Here is a 21,756-nt window from a genome sequence, read left to right on the forward strand (position 1 = left end):
TGGTCAGCTTAGTGGTCAGTCAATGATATGACAGAGAGTTCATTAAGTACAGAGCCAATAAAACATCAGCCTTTGCTGAGGAGCTCTAGATGCATGTTGGAGCAAGCCTTCCATTTAGCCAGGCAGTTTACAACTCTGCCTTAGACTTAATTTTCTGTGTGAGCAGAACCTCAAGTTTAGTGAAAGGTGAGAACTTCCTATGGCCTTTTCAGGTTTTTCTTTTTTTGTTTTTAAAAAATAAGATAAATAGATCACACAAAATGCTACATTAAAAAACATAAGAGGTTCCCATATACCTCACTCCCCACCCCACCCCATTCTTCCCACATCAACACCCCCTTTCATCAGTAAGGCACATTCATTGCATTTGGTGAGTACAACCTGGAGCACTGTCACACTGGATGGACCATAGTTTACATTGTAGTTCACACTCTCCCCCAGTCCATCCAGTGGGTTATGGTAGGATAAACAACATCTAACCCTACAATATCATTCAGGACAACTTCAAATCCTGAAAATGCCCCATATCACACTTCTTCCTCCCTCTCCCTGCCCTCAGTAACTCCCGTGGCCACTGTCTCCACATCAATGATACAATTCTTCTATTGCTTGAGTCACAATAGTTCTATAGTATAATACCAGCAGGTCCACTCCAATCCATATTATATTCCTCCATCTTGTGGACCCTGGGGTGGTGATGGCCACCCCACCTCTAAATTGAGAGGGGACTTAGATCCCACATGGCTGACAGATGTGATTCTCCTGCTTGCAGTTGTAGACACTCTCGGTTCCCTGGTGTGGTGGTTGACTATTCTCACCTCCCCACAAGTTGACCTAGGTACTTCCAACGAACTGGAAAGCAGGTGTTGCAACTCTGCTGAGGCCCTGGGCCCAACTGGCACATGAACAGTTCAGAGATTCAAGTCTCCTGAGCATACACAAACCCCAGTGCCAATCACAGGTTCAGTAAAAGTGACAGAAGAGGCATATGTAGAGATGTTACTTCTGAGTCCAACTCCATCACAATCAGGAGCACAAATCCAAAGTAGGGCCCACTGGCAAGGCAATGAATTCCAGAGCCATCTTTTATGACCATAGAACCTTGTGTCTCTGTAGCCCTCAGGAGCACCAGTACCCAGGATTTTATCTACTTTGGCTGTCTCTGAGATCCTGCTGAGACGTGCATAAGTGTGACCCTTCTGATGACCTCCCAACTCATTTTGAAGTCTCTTAGCCATACAAACTCATTTGTATTTACCATTTCCCCCTTTTCTTCAAGGTCTTTTTTCTAGATGCATCACTAGCTGGTGATGGTAGTAATTCCTCAGCACCAGGGAGGCTCATCCCTGGGAGTCATGTCCCAAGCTGGGGGGAACGTAATGCATTTACATGCTGAGTTTGGCTTAGAGAGTGGCCTCATTTGAGCAACATAGAGGCTCTCAGGAGGTTCAGTTCTTTCTTGAGCATCTGATTAGCACTGGGCATGCACGCATTCTTATATTCCTTGTAGTTTTTTTCTAGATTCCCAGAAATATGTAGGAGATTTTCAAAGTCTTTATGGACATATTCCTCAGCTTTTTATTTTAAGCTTAATGACTCTTTATTTTTTGCCCTGTTAACCCAGGCAGTTTCTACATTAAAACATTTTCCTGTAAATGTTCTCAACAAATGGCCCCTGGGAGGGTGCTTCTTGCACTAGGCAGGTTCCAAGTCATAGCAAGTAAAAAAGTCTTTTGAGTGGGGTCTTCTGAAGAATCATCAGACAGGCCAAATAATTACAATTCTTTGGAAATAAGGCTTTGAAAGAGCTCCACCTCTGTTGTACTCCCTTCTAGTACTTGGAATGTGGGCTGTTATGTTTCAAGACTACCACTTGAAAAATGGGGGATAGGGCTAGGCATATTAAAACCTCACAAATCTTTTTTTTTTTTAATAATGACTTGGCCATTTTTCTCTTGTTGTTTCATGCTTTTGGTTAAAGAAAAGTTTTTAATGAAAAAGAGATTTTCTCTTAGAGTTCTGGAAAAGTTGATTCTGACAATTTTTGCCAGTTTTTAAAAAAAATTTTTATTTATTTATTTCTCTCCCCTCCCCCCCCCACCCTGGTTGTCTGTTCTCTGTGTCTATTTGCTGTGTCTTCTTTGTCCACTTCTGTTGTTGTCAGCAGCATGGGAATCTATTTCTTTTGGTTGCGTCATCTTGTTGTGTCAGCTGTCCATGTGTGCGGCACCGTTCCTGGGCAGGCTGAACTTTCTTTTGCGTTGGGTGGCTCTCCTTATGGGGCGCACTCCTTGCACGTGGGGCTCCCCTACGCAGGGGACACCCCTGCGTGGCATGGCACACCTTGCATGCATCAGCACTGCGCATGGGCCAGCTCATCATGGGTCAAGGAGGCCTGGGGTTTGAACCGCGGACCTCCCATGTGGTAGACAGATGCCTTAACCACTGGGCCAAGTCTGCTGCCCCCCAGTTTTTTTTTTAAAGATTTATTTATTTATTTTATTTCTCTCCCCCACCCCCCCACCCCCCCAACCCAGTTGTCTGTTCTCTGTGTCTATCTGCTGCGTATTCTTGTTTGTCTGCTTCTTTTGTTGTCAGCTGCATGGGAATCTGTGTTTTTTTGTGTGTGTGTCATCTTGTTGTGTCAGCTCTTTGTGTGTGCGGCACCATTCCTGAGCAGGCTGCACTTTCTTTCATGCTGGGCAACTCTCCATATGGGGCACACTTCTTGCACTTGGGGCTCCCCTATGCGGGGACACCCCTGTGTGGCACGGCACTCCTTGCGCACATCAGCACTGCACTTGGGCCAGCTGTACATGGGTCAGGGAGGCCCGGGGTTTGAACCGTGAACCTCCCATGTGGTAGATGGATGCCAAACCATTGAGGCCAAGTCCGCTTCCCATTTGTCAGTTTTTTTTTTTCTTTTTTTTTTTTTAATATTTATTTATTTATTTTTTTAATTACATTAAAAAAAATATATGAGGTCCCATTCAACCCCACCGCCGCTGCCCCCCACTCCCCCCACAGCAACACTCTCTCCCATCATCGTGATACATCCATTGCACCTGGTAAGTTCATCTCTGAGCATCACTGCACCCCATAGTCAATGGTCCACATCATAGCCCAGACTCTCTCACGTTCCATCCAGTGGGCCCTGGGGGGATCTACAGTGTCCCGTAATTGTCCGTGAAGCACTATCCAGGACAACTCCACGTCCCGAAAACGCCTCCACATCTCATCTCTTCCTCCCGTTCCCCACACCCAGCAGCCCCCATGGCTACCATTCCCACACCCATTCCACATTTTCTCTGTGGACATTGGATTGGTTGTGTCCATTGCACACCTATGTCAAGTGAGGGCTTGGATTGCACATGGGTACTGGATGCACTCTTCCCGCTTCTAGTTGTAGACACTCTAGGCTCCATGTTGTGGTGGTTGACCTTCTTCAACTCCATGTTAGCTGAGTGGAGTAAGTCCAATAAGTCAAAGTGTAGGAGCTGAAGTCTGTTGAGGCTCTGGGCCTGGGTGTCATATTATCAGTCCAGAGATTCAAATCCCCTACATATATCTTAAACCCAGCACCAACTACAATTCCAATAAAGTAGCATGCAAGTCTTGTGAAAAGAGATCCCCTCTGAGTCCATTTCCATCACGCAGAAACACCAGCTCCAAAGAAGGGCCATCTGTCATGGCAGTGAACCCCTTCTGCCATGACCATAGAACCCGTGGGTCTCTTTATCCCTCAAAAGAACCAATACCTGGGGTTGTATCTACCTTATCTGTCTCTTAGACTCTGTTCAGTTGTACATAGGGGTATTCCTTCTGACAACCTCCAGACTCTTTTTTAGAGACTCACAGCCTTATAATCTCATTTCTCCTTTCCATTTCCCCCTTACATTAGGTCAAACCGCTTCCCGAAGTCATGTTATTATATGTAGACAGGTATATTCTGCTGTTCCGCATTGAATCTTTAATTCAAGGTCATTTTCTAGTTGCTTCTTCAGCTGGTATGTGGTAGTGATCCCTCGGTGCCAGGGAGGCTCATCCCCGGGTGTCGTGTCCCACGCTGGGGGGAATGCATCACATCTACACGCTGAGTTTGGCTGTGAGAGTGGCCACATTTGAGTAACATGAAGGCTGTCAGGAGGAAACCCCCAGGCACAATGCTACTCTAGGCCTTGTTCTTATTGCAGGTGCATAGGCTCAAAAGTGTAGCCATTAGTATCAAGAGCCCACTGTTGGGCCCTCCTTCCTTCCTGGTTCTTGCCGTTGCACCTGGAGGATTGCCGCTGCTCTCCCAGGGCCCACAACAGTGACCCCCCGGCCAGGAGCCCAGTACCCCCCCCAGCTGTTGTTTTTAATTGTTTCCACTGTGAGTATATATAGACATTACCATATACCCTGGGCATATGCCCTGTATAACTCCCTGTCAACCATATATATCCTGTCAATAACATCCCATATCAGTATTCCTCTGCTGCCATTGTTGAACCACTCTGTGATCCAAAACTTCCCGTAAAGTGAATCCCAACATAATGTCAGCTTCAGAAGAGTCTTAGGTCACCAAAATTCATATATACAATATACAGTATTTCCCCAGATCCACCATAAAACCTTTTCCCTTCCACAGCAATAATCTTTTAACTTGTTCATATCATATTTCCTGAAACTGATGTACAGATTCCGAAACTATAGTTTTCAAACAAGGTAACATTTGTGCTTACTATGTGGTCCATACTTTAGGTTGTACAGTTTTCTAAATTTTTTAGTTATCCTATGTTTTGTCTTATGGTTTTCATTATTAGTCTGTCGTCCCCTATATGTTTTTGGTGTAATATTAGCTGTTTTATATTCATCCCTGTGTACTCTCACATAACTCCTCTTTTGCCCCCTTATTTACCTTTGTTCCATCCATTGCACGTCCATTTTCCCCTCCCCTTAGGGCCCACAACGCCTGCCAATCTAATGCCCTGGGAGCCGTCCTTTCTAATGAGAGATACAGTTCTCTCTATTCGACGGCATTAGTCTTCCCCAGGATATGGGTCCACCCCACCCAATGGTAGAACCCACCTTGGCAAAATGAGCCTTCAGCTATTCCCTCCGGAGTCCGTGCCGCATCAGACCATACCCCCTGAGTGTCCTAACCAGGTAACCCTCCTACTTATACTTTGATACGTTTTACTCAACATTTAGTTCTCAATGAACTTCTGGCACTCTCCCATGTTTGTATGTTGCCCCTCCCTCCCACCTATTTCTTGGACCATATTACCCCTCTTCCCATCCCCAGCCCCCCTCAAACCCAGAAAACCCCACCCGAAGGTAAGCCCTTGCCCCCATTTTGTCCCTTCTTTGTGCTCATACTTACACCCAGCTCATCACAGATTCCACCCCTACAGACATTAACTCACAGCCTTCCTCCACCCCCCGATTTCCAGTAAGCCACTTTTCCAGACTCTAGCTCTCTGAGGCAGTTAACTTATTTCATATCATTGAGGTCATATAGTATTTGTCCTTCAATGCCTGGGTTGCTTCACTCAACATAAGATTCTCAAGGTTCATCCATGTTATCACATGCGATTGTAGTGTATTGGTTCTTACAGCTGAGTAGTATTCCATTGTGTGTATATACCACATTTTATTGATCCACTCATCTGTTGATGGACTTTTGGGTTGATTCCAACTTTTGGCGATGGTGAACAATGCTGCTATGAACATTGGTGTACATATATCGGTTTGTGTCCTTGTTTTCAGATCTGATGGGTATATACCCAGCAGTGGTATTGCTGGGTCATATGGCAAATCTATGGATAATTTTTTGAGAAACCGCCAAACTGTCCTCCAGAATGGTTGGATCCTTCTGCATTCCCACCAGCAATGGATGAGTGTTCCCCTTTCTTCACATCCTCTCCAGCATTTGTATTCTACTGTTTTTTTCATGGCTGCCAATCTTATGGGAGTAAGATGGTATCTCATTGTAGTTTTGATTTGCATTTCCCTGATTGCTAGAGATTTGGAGCATTTTTTCATGTGCTTTTTAGCCATTTGTATTTCTTCTTTGGAGAAGTGTCTGTTTAAGTCTTTTTCCCATTTTTTAAATGGGTTGTTTATCTTTTTGTTTTCGAGATCTATGAGTTCTTTATATATGCAAGTTATAAGTCTCTTATCAGATATATGGTTGCCAAATATTTTCTCCCATTGTGTGGGTTCCCTTTTTACTTTCTTGACAAACTCCTTTGAGGTGCAGAAGGCTTTAATTTTGAGGTAGTCCCATTTATCTATTTGTTCTTTTGCTGCTCGTGCTTTTGGTGTGATATTCATGAAGCCATTTCCTATTACAAGGTCCTGTAGATGTTTCCCTACACTGCTTTCTAAGGTCTTTATGGTCTTGGCTCTTATATTTAGGTCTTTGATCCATCTTGAGTTGATCTTTGTATAAGGTGTGAGATGGTAATCCTCTTTCATTCTTCTACATATAGCTATCCAGTTCTCCAGGCACCATTTGTTGAATAGGCCATTCTCTCCCAGTTGTGAGGGTTTGGTGGCTTTATCGAATATTATATGGCTATATACATGAGGTTCTATATCTGAACTTTCAATTCGATTCCATTGGTCTGTGTGTCTCTCCTTATGCCAGTACCATGCTGTTTTCACTACTGTAGCTTTGTAGTATGTTTTGAAGTCAGGAAGTGTGATTCCTCCTATTTCGTTTTTCTTTTTCAATTTGTCTTTGGCTATTCGGGGCCTCTTTTTATTCCAAATAAATTTCATAGTTAGTTTTTCTAGTTCCTTAAAGAAGGCTGTGTTGATTTTTATTGGGATTGCATTGAATGTGTAGATCAGCTTTGGTAGGATAGACATCTTAATAATATTCAGTCTTCCTATCCATGAACAGGGAATATTCTTCCATTTATTTAGGTCTTCTCTGATTTCCTTGAACAATCTTGTATAGTTCTCGATGTATAAGTTTTTTACCTCTTTAGTTAAATTTATTCCTAAGTATTTGATTTTTTTATTTACTATTGTGAATGGTATTTGTTTCTTGATTTCCTCCTGATCTTGCTCATTATTGGTGTATAGAAATGCTACTGATTTTTGCGCATTGATCTTATAACCTGCGACTTTGCTAAACTCATTTATGATTTCTAGGAGCTTTGTTGTAGATCTCTCAGGGTTTTCTATATATAGGATCATGTCATCTGCAAATAATGAAATTTTGACTTCTTCCCTTCCAATTTGAATGCCTTTTATATCTGGTTCTTGTCTCAGTGCTCGAGCCAGTACTTCCAAGACAATGTTAAATAGGAGCGGAGACAATGGGCATCCTTGTCTTGTTCCTCATTTTAGAGGGAAGGATTTCAGGATTTCGCCATTGTAAACAATGTTGGCTTTAGGTTTTTCATATATACTCTTTATCATGTTCAAAAAGTTTCCTTGTATTCTGATCTTTTGGAGTGTTTTTATCAGGAAGGGGTGCTGTATTTTGTCAAATGCCTTTTCTGCATCTATAGATATAATCATGTGGTTTTTTTCTCTCAATCTGTTTATATGGTGTATTACATTGATTGATTTTCTTATGTTGAACCATCCTTGCATACCTGGAATAAATCCCACTTGGTCATGGTGTATAATTCGTTTAATGTGTTGTTGAATACGATTAGCAAGTATTTTGTTAAGTATTTTTGCGTCTAGGTTCATTAGAGAAATTGGTCTGTAATTTTCCTTTCTTGTGGTGTCTTTGTTTGGCTTTGGTACTAGGGTAATGTTGGCATCATAGAAGGAATTAGGCAGTGTTCCTTCTGTTTCGATTTTTTGGAATAGTTTCAACAGGATTGGTGTTAGTTCTTTCCGGAATGTTTTGTAGAATTCACCTGTGAAGCCGTCTGGCCCTGGGCTCTTCTTAGTTGGGAGATTTTTAATGACTGATTCTATCTCTTTGCTTGTGATTGGTTTGTTAAGATCATCAATTTCTTCTTTCGTCAGTATGGGCTGCTTATGTATTTCTAGGAATTTGTCCATTTCCTCTAAATTGTCATTTTTGTTGGAATATAGTTTTTCAAAGTATCCTCTTATGATAGTCTTTATTTCTGTGGGGTCAGTGGTGATATCACCTTTCTCATTTCTTATTTTGTGTATTTGCATCTTTTCTCTTTTTTTCTTTGTTAGTCTCGCTAAAGGTTTGTCAATTTTGTTGATCTTCTCAAAAAACCAGCTCTTGGTCTTGTTTATTTTTTCAAGTGCTTTCTTATTTTCTATTTCATTTAGTTCTGCTCTTATCTTTGTTATTTCCTTCCTTCTTCTTCCTGTTGGGTTACTTTGTTGTTGTTTTTCTAATTCCTTCAAATGTGCAGTTAATTCTTCAATTTCTGCTCTTTCTTCTTTTTTGATATATGAATTTATGGCTATAAATTTCCCTCTCAGTACCGCTTTTGCTGCATCCCATAAATTTTGGTATGTTGTGTTATCATTATCATTTGTTTCAAGGTAGTCATTGATTTCTTTTGAGATTTCCTCTTTGACCCACTGTTTTTCTAAGAGTGTGCTGTTTAATTTCCAAATTGTCGTGTGAAGTCTGGGTCTCTGTCCCTTGCAAATTTCCAGCTTCACTCCACTGTGGTCAGAGATATTGTTTTGTATGATTTCGATCTTTCTGAATTCATTAAGCCTTTCTTTGTGGCCTAGCATATGGTCAATCTTGGAGAATGTTCCATGTGCGCTTGAGAAAAATGTATATCCTGCTGTGTTTGGGTGTAATGATCTATATATGTCTATTAGATCCAGCTCTTCTAATATACTGTTCAAATGTTTTGTTTCTTTAGTGATTCTCTTTTGAGATGTTCTGTCCAGAGTTGATAGTGGTGTATTAAAATCCCCCACTATAATTGTAGATGCATCTATTCTTTCACTTAGTTTTTCCAGCGTTTGCCTCACATATTTAGAGGCGCCCTTGTTAGGAGCATAAATATTTATGATTGTTCGATCTTCTTGACAAATTTTCCCTTTCACTAAAATATAGTATCCTTCTTTGTCTCTCACAATTGTTTCGCATTTAAAGTCTATTTTGGGGAAACGGACTTTGGCCCAGTGGTTGGGGCGTCCGTCTACCATATGGGAGGTCCGTGGTTCAAACCCCGGGCCTCCTTGACCCGTGTGGAGCTGGCCATGCGCGGTGCTGATGCGCGCAGGGAGTGCCGTGCCACGCAGGGGTGTCCCCCGCGTGGGGGAGCCCCACGCGCAGGGAGTGCGCCCGTGAGGAGAGCCGCCCAGCGTGAAGGGGGAGAGCAGCCTGCCCAGGAATGGCGCCGCCCACACTTCCCGTGCTGCTGACGACAACAGAAGCGGACAAAGAAACAAGACGCAGCAAATAGACACCAAGAACAGACAACCGGGGGAGGGGGGGAAATTAAATAAATAAATAAATCTTTAAAAAAAAAAAAATAAATAAAGTCTATTTTGTCTGATATTAATATAGCTACTCCTGCCTTTTTTTGGTTGTTGTTTGCTTGTATGATTGTTTTCCAGCCATTCACTTTCAACCTCCATGAGTCTCTGGGTCTAAGATGTGTCTCTTGTAGGCAGCATATAGATGGGTCGTATTTCCTTATCCAGTGTCCCAATCTGAATCTTTTGATAGGTGAGTTTAATCCGTTGACATTCAGTGTTATTACGTTTAGAGAGTTATTTATGGTAGCCATATTTTGGTTGGATTTGTGTTTGTTATATTTTGTTTGTATTATTTTATTTTCCCCTTCTATTTTTGTCTTTCTTGTTGCTTTTACACTCTCCTCCATCTCTGAGTGTCCTGTTTTTTCCTTTCTTCCTGCAGAATTCCCTTAAGAATTTCTTGAAGGGGAGGTTTCTTGTTGATATACTCTTTCAGTTTCTGTTTATCTGTGAATATTTTGAGCTCTCCATCATTTTTGAATGCTAGTTTAGCTGGATAGAGTATTCTTGGTTGGAAATTTTTTTCCTTTAGTACCTTGACTATATCATACCACTGCCTTCTTGCCTCCATGGTTTCAGATGAGAAATCAGCACTTAATCTTATGGAGTTTCCCTTGTATGTGATGGTTTTCTTTTCTCTTGCTGCTTTTAGAATTTTTTCTTTGTCTTGAGCATTGGATAATTTGACAAGTATATGTCTTGGGGTGGGCCTGTTGGGGTTTATGACCAGTGGAGTGCGCTGTGCTTCTTGGATATGTACATCTGTCTCTTTCAGTAGATTTGGGAAGTTTTCATTCATTATTTCCTGCAACACTCCTTCTGACCCCTTTCCCTTCTCTTCTCCTTCTGGAATGCCTATAATACGTATGTTTGAGCGTTTTGCGTTATCATTCAGGTCCCTAAGTCCTATCTGGATTTTTTCTACCTTTTTATTGACCACTTCTACTATCTGTTTGATTTCCAATGCACTGTCTTCCACATCACTAATTCTCTGCTCTGCCTCTTCTAGTCTGCTGATATTTGCTGCAAGTGTATTTTTGATTTCTTGAACTGTGGTGTTCATTCCCATCATATCTGTTATTTTTTTGCGCATGTCTGCAATTTCCCCTCCAAGTGTTGTCTTCACGCTGTTAACCTCTTTCATTACTTCATCAAATTTGTCGGTGATAAATGTTCTGAGATCTTTCATTGCTTGTGCGAAGTCCTGCCCCCCTTCCTGATTTTCAGTTTGTTGATTGGATTCAGCCATGTTTTCCTGATTACTGGTTTGGTTTGTAGATTTTTGTTGCTGTCTTGTCAACATTTTTTCTTGACGGGTTTAATCAGTTCCTTAGCTTCTTTGTCTAGTCTTGGGGATTAATTAGCTGTTGTTTTTGCATAAGTGTTATATCTTCTCTTTGTCACTTTGTTCTTCTTATTCCAATTTCTTATTGCTAGTTAAGCTCACTTTAAAGGAAAGTATTAGTGCTGGGGAAAGTCAATTGTGTAAGGAAGGAAAAAGTGTGAAGTAGTATTGGTGATATATGTTTACAAAGCAACAATATGAGTTCTGGGAGGATGGAGGTTAGATCATGTAAATTGTGTAGAGTTATAGTAGTAGGAAAGTACCTATAATGAGGTAGACGACTGAATATGGGAGGAATGTGGTACGTACTAAGAGGCTATTGTTTTCGTGAGAGAGGGAAAGAGAAAAGAAAGGTAATAGTTTCAGGGACGAATACCAGATGGAAAACTAAACAAAGGTATTAGAAATTAAGAGTTAGACACTTTGTGGATCAAAGAAAGGGAGATGGAATATAGGAGAGATAGCAGATGGTGGAGGATATCAAGTTGTAGGGGAAAGGGGATAGTGTAGATAGGCTAAGTCTATTCACAGAGAAATGAGGCAGTGGAGGGTGAGGAAACCCAGCAAATGTGAGGTACTTCCTGTAGGACCTATTGTATTGTTAAGGTAAAATAGTATAAGAAGAATATTGGGGACAAGAAAGAGAGGATTGAAAAAAAAAAAAAAAGAACAACAACAAAAAATAAAAAAAAAACAAAAACAAAAACCAAAGAACATAAACCCCGCCGCCAGGCTCGGCTGGGCTCAGCTGGGCCCCGGTCCCCCGCCCGCCGCGCGCCGCGGCTCGGCTGGGCTCGGCTCGGCTTGGCTGGGCTCGGCTTTCCCGCCCGCCGCCCGGTGCAGCGCAGCGCGGCTCGGCTCTCCCGCTCGCCGCCGGGTGCGGCGCGGCTGGGCTCGGCCGAGCTCAGCTGGGCTCCGCCCCCCCACCCGCTGCGGCTCAGGCGGGCTCGGCCGGACTCGGCTACCCTGGCCGCCGCCCGCCGGGGCTCCGCGCGGTGCTAGCTGCCTCGGCTCCACCTACCCAAGGAGGGAATCCTCCACACGTAGCTGGGATCTCCGTGTATATTTCACAGATGGATCCTCTCTGTTACCTTCCCTCCAAATCGATGTCCAGACACCTCCGGACCAGGAAAAATCCCGAAACAGCCGGTCCCAAAGAGTCTCCGACGCCTCCCAGCCAATTCCCCCCAGGAGCTAGTAACCGGGAAGTTCACTCAGCTGCCATCTTGCCTCCCCCTCCTGAAAAGTCCCAATTTATATCTTATAGACCAGTCCTTTCCATTACCTTCCCACCAAATCGATGTCCAGATACTTCCTGCCCTGAAAAAATCCTGAAAAAGCCTGGTCCCGGAGAACCTCCAGCGGTGCCCAGCAGCCTCTTCCCAGGAGAGACGGCAAGGCAAGCTCACTCAGCCACCATCTTGCCGGAAGTCCCCCCCATTTGTCAGTTTTTTATGTTGCTTTTATAAGAGAGATTAGTAGAGGTCCTTACTCTGCCATATCACTGACATCCTCAATGAAACTATGTATTTAATATTAATATTAGCCACTAATTGGGGGCATATACTTTTGGCTATAATTCTAGGAACATACAGAATTGTTTTACTTCAAAGCTGACATATCAATAAATGTGATGCTAAAGAATATAAGTCTGAATTTAAGACTAAGTAAATTTAATGAAGATATTATTGGTAATTTTCATGAACTTTCCCCCAAAATGATTAATTTTCATAAGTGAATTGACATTTCACATGGAATAAAATCTGGCAAGACAAATAGTCCTTTCTCTTTCTTTTTTGGTGGGAGGAAAGATCTTGGCACAGCATTAAAAATTATTGTGCAAAGTGGCATCCTGCAGGTGAAGTAAATTTTAGTATTGGCAAATGCTTCTTAACTCAGTGCCTTGATTTCCTAAATCTTGTAAGCTGGAAATAGAGAAGCCCCAATTGTAATGTTTGTTTCAGGGCCTCTGCTCCATCCAGAACTCTCCTGGAATTTCTACTCTCATTTGAAAGACACTAGTACCTGGGACTTTGAGATTACAGTGGACCCAATTTAGAATATAATAGAATTTTAGATTTGATCCCAGATATAGCTTCAAAATAGTCTAGAGTTCAGTCTGTTCTGAACAAATTAGTGTCTCCTGTTCATCCTCGGTAATTTTTCTTCTTGGAATTAAAGCATACTTGCATCAGCATGTAAGAATGGAAGATGGGGGCACAAAACCTTTTCTACTCATCTATTCTGTGAGGTAAATTTTAGGTCAGTAGGACCACACTGCTAATATCTCCCAGAAAAGTAGTTGTTTGTGTATATTTCAGTTTTGAAGAACCGTTATTGATATAGGTCACATTTCATGGTTAACGTAACATAATTGAGAAATTAATTTTGTGGAGAGATATTAATTCATTATTATTTGCTTGATTTTTCTTAGTGAACCTCAGGCAATGTGTTATGTTGCAACAGCTAATCTGGATGGAGAGACAAATTTGAAAATACGGCAGGTAAAGATATTTTTCTTATTCTAATTTTATACCTGAGCCCACAATGTCAAGTTTTTTCAGGTACCAGTTGTTTTTTTTCGAGAAGAAAATTCTCTGACCACCATCGAATGAATGTACTTTATTCTCATCATATATTTACAAGGGGGCACTTGATGACTGTCACCATTGCTAGAAAACTATGTACTATAACATTCAGGTCACAGTGGATAACATATTTATGCATATCCTTTTGAGGCTATTTATTATTATTATTATTATTATTATTATTTTGGTGTTAAAACTACTCTCATGGCTAAATATCATAAAGGATTGATAGGGAATGTAAATGAGCTTTAAGTTGTCATATATACCACTGCTTTTTAAGCTACCATTTGAATTTCAGAGACATTTCTGATTATGTATGGGAGGAGAGGGGTTTCCCAATTAAATTTTGTTTTTTGGAAAAATAGGCATGGATCTTTAAGATAATTGATTCTTTGCTTTATTAGTTCACTTAAGTAAGGAAGCCCCTGGTTACATATTTGATTACTCACATGTCTGCTTGCTAATCTTTTCTGTGAACTTTAATTTTATTTAAAATGAAAAAAATAGAACTTGCTAAAGTAACATACTATTTTTATAAAAATAGCTTAAATAATACATAAATATACATAGCGTATTTAACATTCTCTATTTCCAAATCTCACTTTTATCCCCAATGCTAATCACTGTAATTTCTTGGTGGTAATTTTCTAGATTTTAAAAAATGCAGTAACAACAGACTTCTGATTCTGGGAAGATGGAATAAACATACTTTTCCCTAATTTTTTTTTGCCTTATGTAGAAAACACATAAAAAGACTGAAAGATGGAGAGAAGAAGGTGGACTGGCTAGCGCCTCAGAACCCAGGGAACACCTAGGTGGTGAGTTCTTTGGGTTTCCCTTTTTGATATATGTCTCAGGCTTGGAGCCGAAGAAGCCAGCAATCCAGAAAGACCAACTGGCACAGACAAAAAACTTCCCCAACAAAAGTCTAATCTCTAAACAAGGGACCAGGAAAGGAGCAGCCCACCAAGACAGAAACCTTTTAGACAATAACCATTTTATTTCAACCAAACACAGTAAAAATGTGACACCTCTCCAACTTATTCCAGCAAAGGTTGAACAGGGAACCTAGATTTATACCCTCACCATGCTTTAATGAGATACTCCAACACCGGAACACCCCACCAGCTTGGTGCCAGACAAGGCTGGGTAGGAAGCCAGAATTTTCATTCCTGCTGAACAGAAATAAAGACCTCCCCCCAACCCAAGAAATGAAGTACTGATATGTGCTACAACATGGGTGAACACTGAAATTACTATGTTGATTGAAATGAAATGGACACAAAAGGACAATTATTGTACGAGTTCACTTTCATGAAATATCTAGAATAAGCAAATTCATAGAATGATACTAGGTGTAGGGAGAATTGGGAGTTATTGCTTAAAAAGAACTGAGTTTTCGGGGTCATGAAAAAGTCTTGGCAATGGATAGAGGTGATAGTAGCACAACATTGTGGATGTAATTAATACCACTGACCTGGTTTAAATGGAAAACTTTGTGTGGTACGTATGCTACCCCAATTAAAACAAAACAAAAACAAAACAGGATCAGAGAGGATGTTTTGTTGCAGAATCTTATAATGGAATCTGTGGTAGATTGGAGCTATATACCCTAGAAAAACATGCTCTTAATCTTAATCCATTCGTGTGGGTGTGAACCCATTGAAAATAAGACTTTTGGATGAGGTTACTTCATTTAAGTTGTGGCCCAACTGAATCAGGGTGGCTCTTAATCTTATTACTGAGGCTTTATAGAGAAACCCACAGAGAAGGAAATTGTACTCGTAGAGAGAAGCCATTAGAGCAGCCAGAAGCTGGAAAACAACAGAACTGAGAATCCAGGAGGGTCCACCATTTGCATTGCCATGTGACAGAAGCCAAGGACCAAGGATTGCCAGTAGCTAGCCCCAGAATGCCACAGTCTTCTGGGAGAAAGCATTACCTTGGTAATGCTTTAGACTTCTCCTAGCCTCAAAACCATTTGCATTGTTTAAGCCAACCCATTACATGGTATTTCTTTTAGCAGCTTGAAAACCAAAACAATCTATTTTGCTGTCTTCACCCAGCCCCTCCCATCAATAGAAAGGTGTGGATTGCCTTCTCCTCTGGGGAAAAATAAGTTCTTCATACCACCTCCTCTGCTATGTCTTGGAGGGTCCTGGGAATCTGGATATGCCCATGTAGTCATGAGGTGTCAAAGATATTGTCTGCTACTCCATTGTCCATCTCTATTTCCTCTCCCTTTCCCTTACAAATGAGGACAAGGCATGAACTCTATTGCCACTCCTTTTCATGCTATGGTTTACATCAACTCTCTGGTATCAGTTATTGCTTATTCACATGTATAAATGAAGCACAATTTTAACAAGAATTTATAGCTGGTGTTGATTTTCTCTTTAGTTGTGAATTGGCATTGCCCCATAGATTTTATCTGGTTTTATTTATTTATTTATTTATTTATTTATTTATTTATTTATTTATTTATTTATTTTTATTTATTTCTCTTCCCTTCCGCTCCTCGCCCCCTCGCCCCATTTTCTGCTCTCTCTGTCCATTCGCTGTGTGTTCTTTTGCATCCGCTTATATTCTTGTCAGTGGCACTGGGAATCTGTGTCTCTTTTTATTGTATCATCTTGCTGTGTCAGCTCTCCATGTGTGTGGTGTCAGTCCTGGGCAGGCTGTACTTTTTTCGTGCTGGGTGGCTCTCCTTATGGGGGCACACTCCTTACGTGTGGGGCTCCCCTATGCAGGGGACACCCCTGCATGACACGGCACTCCTTGTGCGCCGCAGCACTGCGCATGGGCCAGCTCACCACACGGGTCAGGAGGCCCTGGGTTTGAACCCTGGACTTCCCAGGTGGTAGGTGGACACTGTATCAATTGAGCCAAATCTGCTTCCCCTATCTGGTTTTATTTTACTCTTTTCTGGATCCCTTGTCAACCTAATCTAACCTAATTTAATCTAACCATCTTTCTATTTTCTGGAAATTCCTAGAAGTCAATGGTCCACTGATAGTATTCTTTCTTGATTCCTATTTGAAAAAATTCCTGACCTAGTAATGCAAATTTGAGAGATTAGGGAGGCAAGTACATGGGTGCCTCTTCACATCATGAAACAATCATCCAACCTTAGATTTTTTTCCTGATTTTCTTATGTATTGGGCTTCAAGTTCTATTAAGTAATTTTATGAATATTTTAGCAGTGTCTCATACAGGTACCTACACAAACTGATCAAATATTATATGATGTTTGATTTTAGTAATCATACTTTCAAAATGATATTTTCAACAAAGGTAAACAAAATTATCATTTCTACTTTTTTCAACCCTATCAAAATTAATTTGAAAAACACTTACATGCCAGTTTTCTGATAAAGTTTATGTTAAAGTTTGCTCTGAATTGTTTTATTATCTAGTAAATGTGGTACATTTTTAGACACTGACTTTCCTCTTTGGTTACTAACCACTAAAGACATTGACCTCTGTCACAGTGTATTAAACTTGCATTTTCCTTTGGCATTTTTTGGGTAGTCTTTGTCAGAAACAGCTGAATTATATTCAAGAAAACAATTGTTAAGCCTGTCTGGAATAATAGAATGCAAAGGACCTAATCGTCATTTTGGTAACTTCATTGGAAACTTGTGCCTAAATGATCACAGGTATCATCTTTCTCTTCTCAAACATTTTTTCTTTCATGGAACACACTGTGGTAATTTTTGTTCTCTCCAATTAATAACATTTAAAAACCTTATAGTTGTTTATATTTTACTTGACTTTGCAAAAAAACATACCTTGAAGCATCAACGTAATTATTTTAAAAAAGAATTCTTAAATATAAGTGGTGTTCCAACCTAGCTCCTTGAGGGCACTGGTCAGAGCTGGGGCAAGACCAAAGAACACTCCTGGCACAGTGGACATAAGCTCATTGGGACTTAAAAGCAGGAGAGAGTCTCCGAAGGCAGAGGTTCAGAGAATGAAGATAGCACTCCGAAAAGAGGCGAGAAAAGGAGGGACAATATATAGGGTCTCAGCACAAAGACATCTCATAACAAAATTATATAAATGGGGTCTGGTGATGTTACTGTAAGAAGGAAGTATACAGCCTGGAGAAAATTACAGTCTATGATACTGTGGGGAGCCACCCGCTGTGAGGTCTGTTTACAGCCTCTCACAACATGGCGGAGTTCACAAATCTGCCCTGTCATTTCCTTATTCTTCTCCTCCCTGCTTCTTTGTTCTCCCCCTCCCGCCACTACTCAGGTGACCACAGCAATACGCATGTGCAAGGCGTGAAACTCCGCAGACCCAGTGCGAACTGTCGGCCAATCCCCTCCTTGGACGTCTGCCACCCACAAGACCAGCCTATCACCTATGTGCACGTTCCCTTCCCTCTCTATATATCCCCATGTTCTACCCCCAATAAACGAGGCTTGATCAGAACCCTGTCTTGCCTCCATTCTTCTCTTGACTCCTGCCCCACCCTGCTTCTTCCCACAGGTCCCTGGAATCTGGCCCCCGCGGGTTTCGGGCATGATACCATCTGTACATTGTTTTCCTGTGGGAACGTCTGTTACATTTTAACTTGTGTCTTGGGGCATGCAAGCAGCTACGTGCTGGGGACTGAGTTTCCCTTAGGGATGGGAAGCTAGGGGACCCACTTGACGCCCACAAGTGGAAAGTGTATGACATTCTCTTAATCAGTATACTTGCAAATGCTACAGCTAAAGAAGTTAGATCCAAATTCCTTTTTAAATTATTATTATTTTTATTCCCCCTGCCCTGAGATGGCTCCCTCAACTGTTAACTCACTGTCTGTTCATCTTCTTTAGGAGGCACCAGGAACCAAACCCAGGACCTCCCATGTGGGAGACAGGTACCCAACTGCTTAAATCACATCTGCTCCCCCCAAATTCCTTTACAAAAATTATTTTAGGAACATTTACAACCTAAAATTTCTCCTTTTAACCACATTCAGATATATAATTTGTGATGTCAATTATATTCAATGTTATTCTACGATCACCATCATCTACTACTAAAACTTTTCTATAACCCCAAACAGAAATTCTGTACCAATTAAACATTAACTCCCCATTCCCTGTATTCTAGTTTCTGATTCTATGAATTTCCTTATTCTAATTATTTTACATCGGTGAGATCATACAATATTTGTCCTTTTGTGTCTGGCTTATTTCATTCAGCATGATGTCTTCAGGGTTCATCCATGTTGTCGCATGTATCAGAACTTTGTTCCTTTTCACAGCTGCTTAATATTCCATTGTATACATATACTATATTTTGTTTATGTATTCATCATTTGAGGACAGTTGGGTTGGTTCCATCTTTTGGCATCTATGAATAATGCCACTATGAACATTGGTGTGCAAATATTTGATGGAGCCTCAGCTCCAAGTTTGTTTCGTGTGTAAACATTTAACATATCCTTTGGGGCATATCAGTGTGAAGAACAAGATTTTGAAAGTGACCAAAAGAAAGAAACAATGAATTTTTATTGCGATGGAGTGTTTTTTCTTACTTTTCTCCTCTCATGTGTATTTTCCACTTAGTTCTTTCATGAGGCACCATTATATATTGAGTAGCCCAGTGCTGAAGGGGTATGTAAATACAGCAGACTAACATGCTTTCTGGGGTCTGAATTATCACATGGAATCCTTTTATAGATCACCAAATGGGCACATAGATATTTATTGGTCTACCACCTCCTCCCTGACAAATTAAATACTATATAGTTCATAAAATGAACATAATTCCAAAGTGGATGAGGTTTTAATGATTGTCTCAGAATCCACCTTCTAGGTCTAGAATAGCACAGCAGGATAACTGTTCATCCAGGTTAGTCTAGGTTAAGATTTTACATTCAAAGTGCCCCAATAGACTCTCAAAACACCCCAGTTTGGAAGATAAATTTTATAGTCACTCTAGGTATAAGAGATGTTTTTCCCTCCAACATTTTTTTTGTCTATTTATAAAAAGAATGTTACATTAAAAAAATATGAAGTCCCTATATGCCCCCCACCCCTCTCACGCCACTCCTCCCACATCAACAACCTCTTTCATCATCGTAGGACATTCATTGCATTTGGTGAATTTAATGAACATTCTTTGGAATGATGAGAAATGGGTGACTCTATTAGACAAACGGGTGCTGAGGCAAAGGACCAGAAATCTGTTGGCATTTATATAGGGTATTTTTTGGGGTAGAAGCTTACAGTCACAAGGCCATAAAGCATAAGTTACTTCCCTCACCAAAGTCTGTTGCCATGTGTTGGAGGAAGATGGCTGCCGCCACCTGCAAGAGTTCAGGCTTCCTCTTCCTCTTAAGGCTCCATGGTCCCAGCTTCTTCCAATATCAGCTGTAGGCTGGGGTACGTCTCATCTCTCTCCTGGGCTCGTTTCTCTCTGGGCTCAGCTGTTCTGCTCTCTCCACAAGACCAGCTGTAGACTATGAGGCTAAAGGCTCATTTCTCTTCCCAGGGCCTCTGCCATGTCTAATGCAGTGTTCTTTCTTTTCTCACATATCTGCTTCTCTGTGTGTTTGCTTCCTGGGTCTCCAATATAAAAAACTCCAACTAACTGCTCTGCCTTGTCGTTTCCTCTGTGAGTCCCCACCCCCTTGGTGGGCAATATCCTACTTACGTGGACCAATCAAAGCCTTAATCATTATTTAATCAAATAAAAGTGAAACCTCTGAATCCAATATAGTCTAATGTACCCAGAGGAATAGATCAATTTACAAACAATCCATTATCTACTTTTGGAATTAATAAATAATGCCAAACTGCTACAGTGAAAAAAACCATTTTTTTCTAAACCATTTTTAGGAATGAGCACTTTCTAGGGAGAAACATTTATATTGTTGCTTTTTTCCCCCAAAGTCAAACTTGGCCAAAGGAAATGTATATAAGGTAAATACCTTTTTTTTTTTTACATTGTGATAAGAGAAAACATTTTTGGTAGTTTATAAATGTTCTTTTTTTTTTTAGCCCTGTTCCCATTGGAACTGACCAGGTCTTACTAAGAGGCACACAGCTTAGAAATACTCAGTGGATCTTGGGCATTGTTGTTTATACTGGATTTGAAACAAAGTTCATGCAGGTAAGACAATATATGCTGATGAATGGTACTGTTTTTATATTTTTCTTTCTGCTTTTTTTTTTTTTTAATAAAATGAGGGCACTTACAGGGCTCATTTCTGTTAATTAACCTGAAATTTGGTTATATTCCATATTTCACCTATAAATTTAGGTCTTTTCCAACTTTACAAATTATTTCTTATCAGTCATTTATTATCCTGTGTTTTCAGGGACTGGAGGAACATTTATTTTAACAGGTTTACATTAGTTGAATACATTGTAAATAATAAAGCGATGACTACTTTTTGTCAACAATGTTTATTGCTTTGCTTTCATTTGTCCAAGAAAATGTTTTGATGTTAACAGTATTTGCTTTACATTGTGTGTCTATGTTGATTCTGGTTTTAAAGTCCACATATGGCTATTAAATATGGTAAGACTTCTTTTTTGCCAAGGTAACTAGAAATTCTACACACATTATTACTCTGATTTACAATTCCTCACACTTGTTACCTTTTGAGAATCCCTCAGGATATTGTGTTTGTACTAGGAATCTTCTGAATGTTTATTATTAATGAGAAGTGACTTGACAATATCTACCTGTTTTTCCATTTTCTAAACACAACATTTGGCTTTAACTGTTAATTCCACCAATATTTATTTAGCATTTATTTAGTCCCCGTGGGAGCACAGCAGGGAACAAGGATATTTCCTGCCCTCCAGTTGCTTATACTCTGTGGAGGAAGACAGTCAAGGAAGTATAACGCTAAGTTGTAAGGAAGGAGGAGTAGGTGTAGGACGCCAAGTGTATCTATCGGAGCCCCATCCAACGCAGCGTGGAGGCAGTAACATATAAACTGACGCGTGAAGGAGGTGCACAACAGGCGGGAATGTGAAGGGGGTGGGAAGGCAAGTAAAACAGGGTTAGAAAGCTCTAAGCTGGGAGGATGGAACGTGCCAGAAACACTGGTGAGTGCAGCTCTCTGTGGCTGGAATGTGGACGGCAGGGGAAGGAGGCACAGAGCAGCGGAGCCTGGTAAAGGGCCCCTGGGAGCTCGCGTAACCAAGGAACTGGCTACGTTTTTGTGTGAAGTGTGGCCCGCTCAGCAGCACACCACTTTGTTTGCTTTTCCGCTTCTCTCCTTCACAGTATTTCCCCCATCACTCTTCCTGCCTTGAGGCTGCTCTCTGCAAAAAAGAGTGTACGCACATGGTTTTAAGGCAGACTGTGTTTTCCAAAGGAACTGGGCTACGACACCGTGATATAAACCCAAGTTTGGCCGCAAAT

At 40.9% G+C, this 21,756-nt stretch overlaps 1 protein-coding gene across 1 annotated transcript in view; it reads left to right on the forward strand.

Annotated features, from left to right (window-relative positions):
- LOC101414600 (phospholipid-transporting ATPase IB-like) overlaps positions 1 to 21,756 on the forward strand; it is a 207,597-nt gene that overhangs the window by 33,395 nt on the left and 152,446 nt on the right. Inside the window, 3 exon segments of the mRNA XM_058276906.2 lie at positions 13,221 to 13,290; positions 16,906 to 17,033; positions 20,379 to 20,490. Of these exon segments, the coding sequence (XP_058132889.2) occupies positions 13,221 to 13,290; positions 16,906 to 17,033; positions 20,379 to 20,490 (310 nt within the window).

This window comes from Dasypus novemcinctus, chromosome 15 (assembly GCF_030445035.2).
Source record: "Dasypus novemcinctus isolate mDasNov1 chromosome 15, mDasNov1.1.hap2, whole genome shotgun sequence".
In the NCBI taxonomy this organism is placed as follows: Eukaryota; Metazoa; Chordata; class Mammalia; order Cingulata; family Dasypodidae; genus Dasypus; species Dasypus novemcinctus.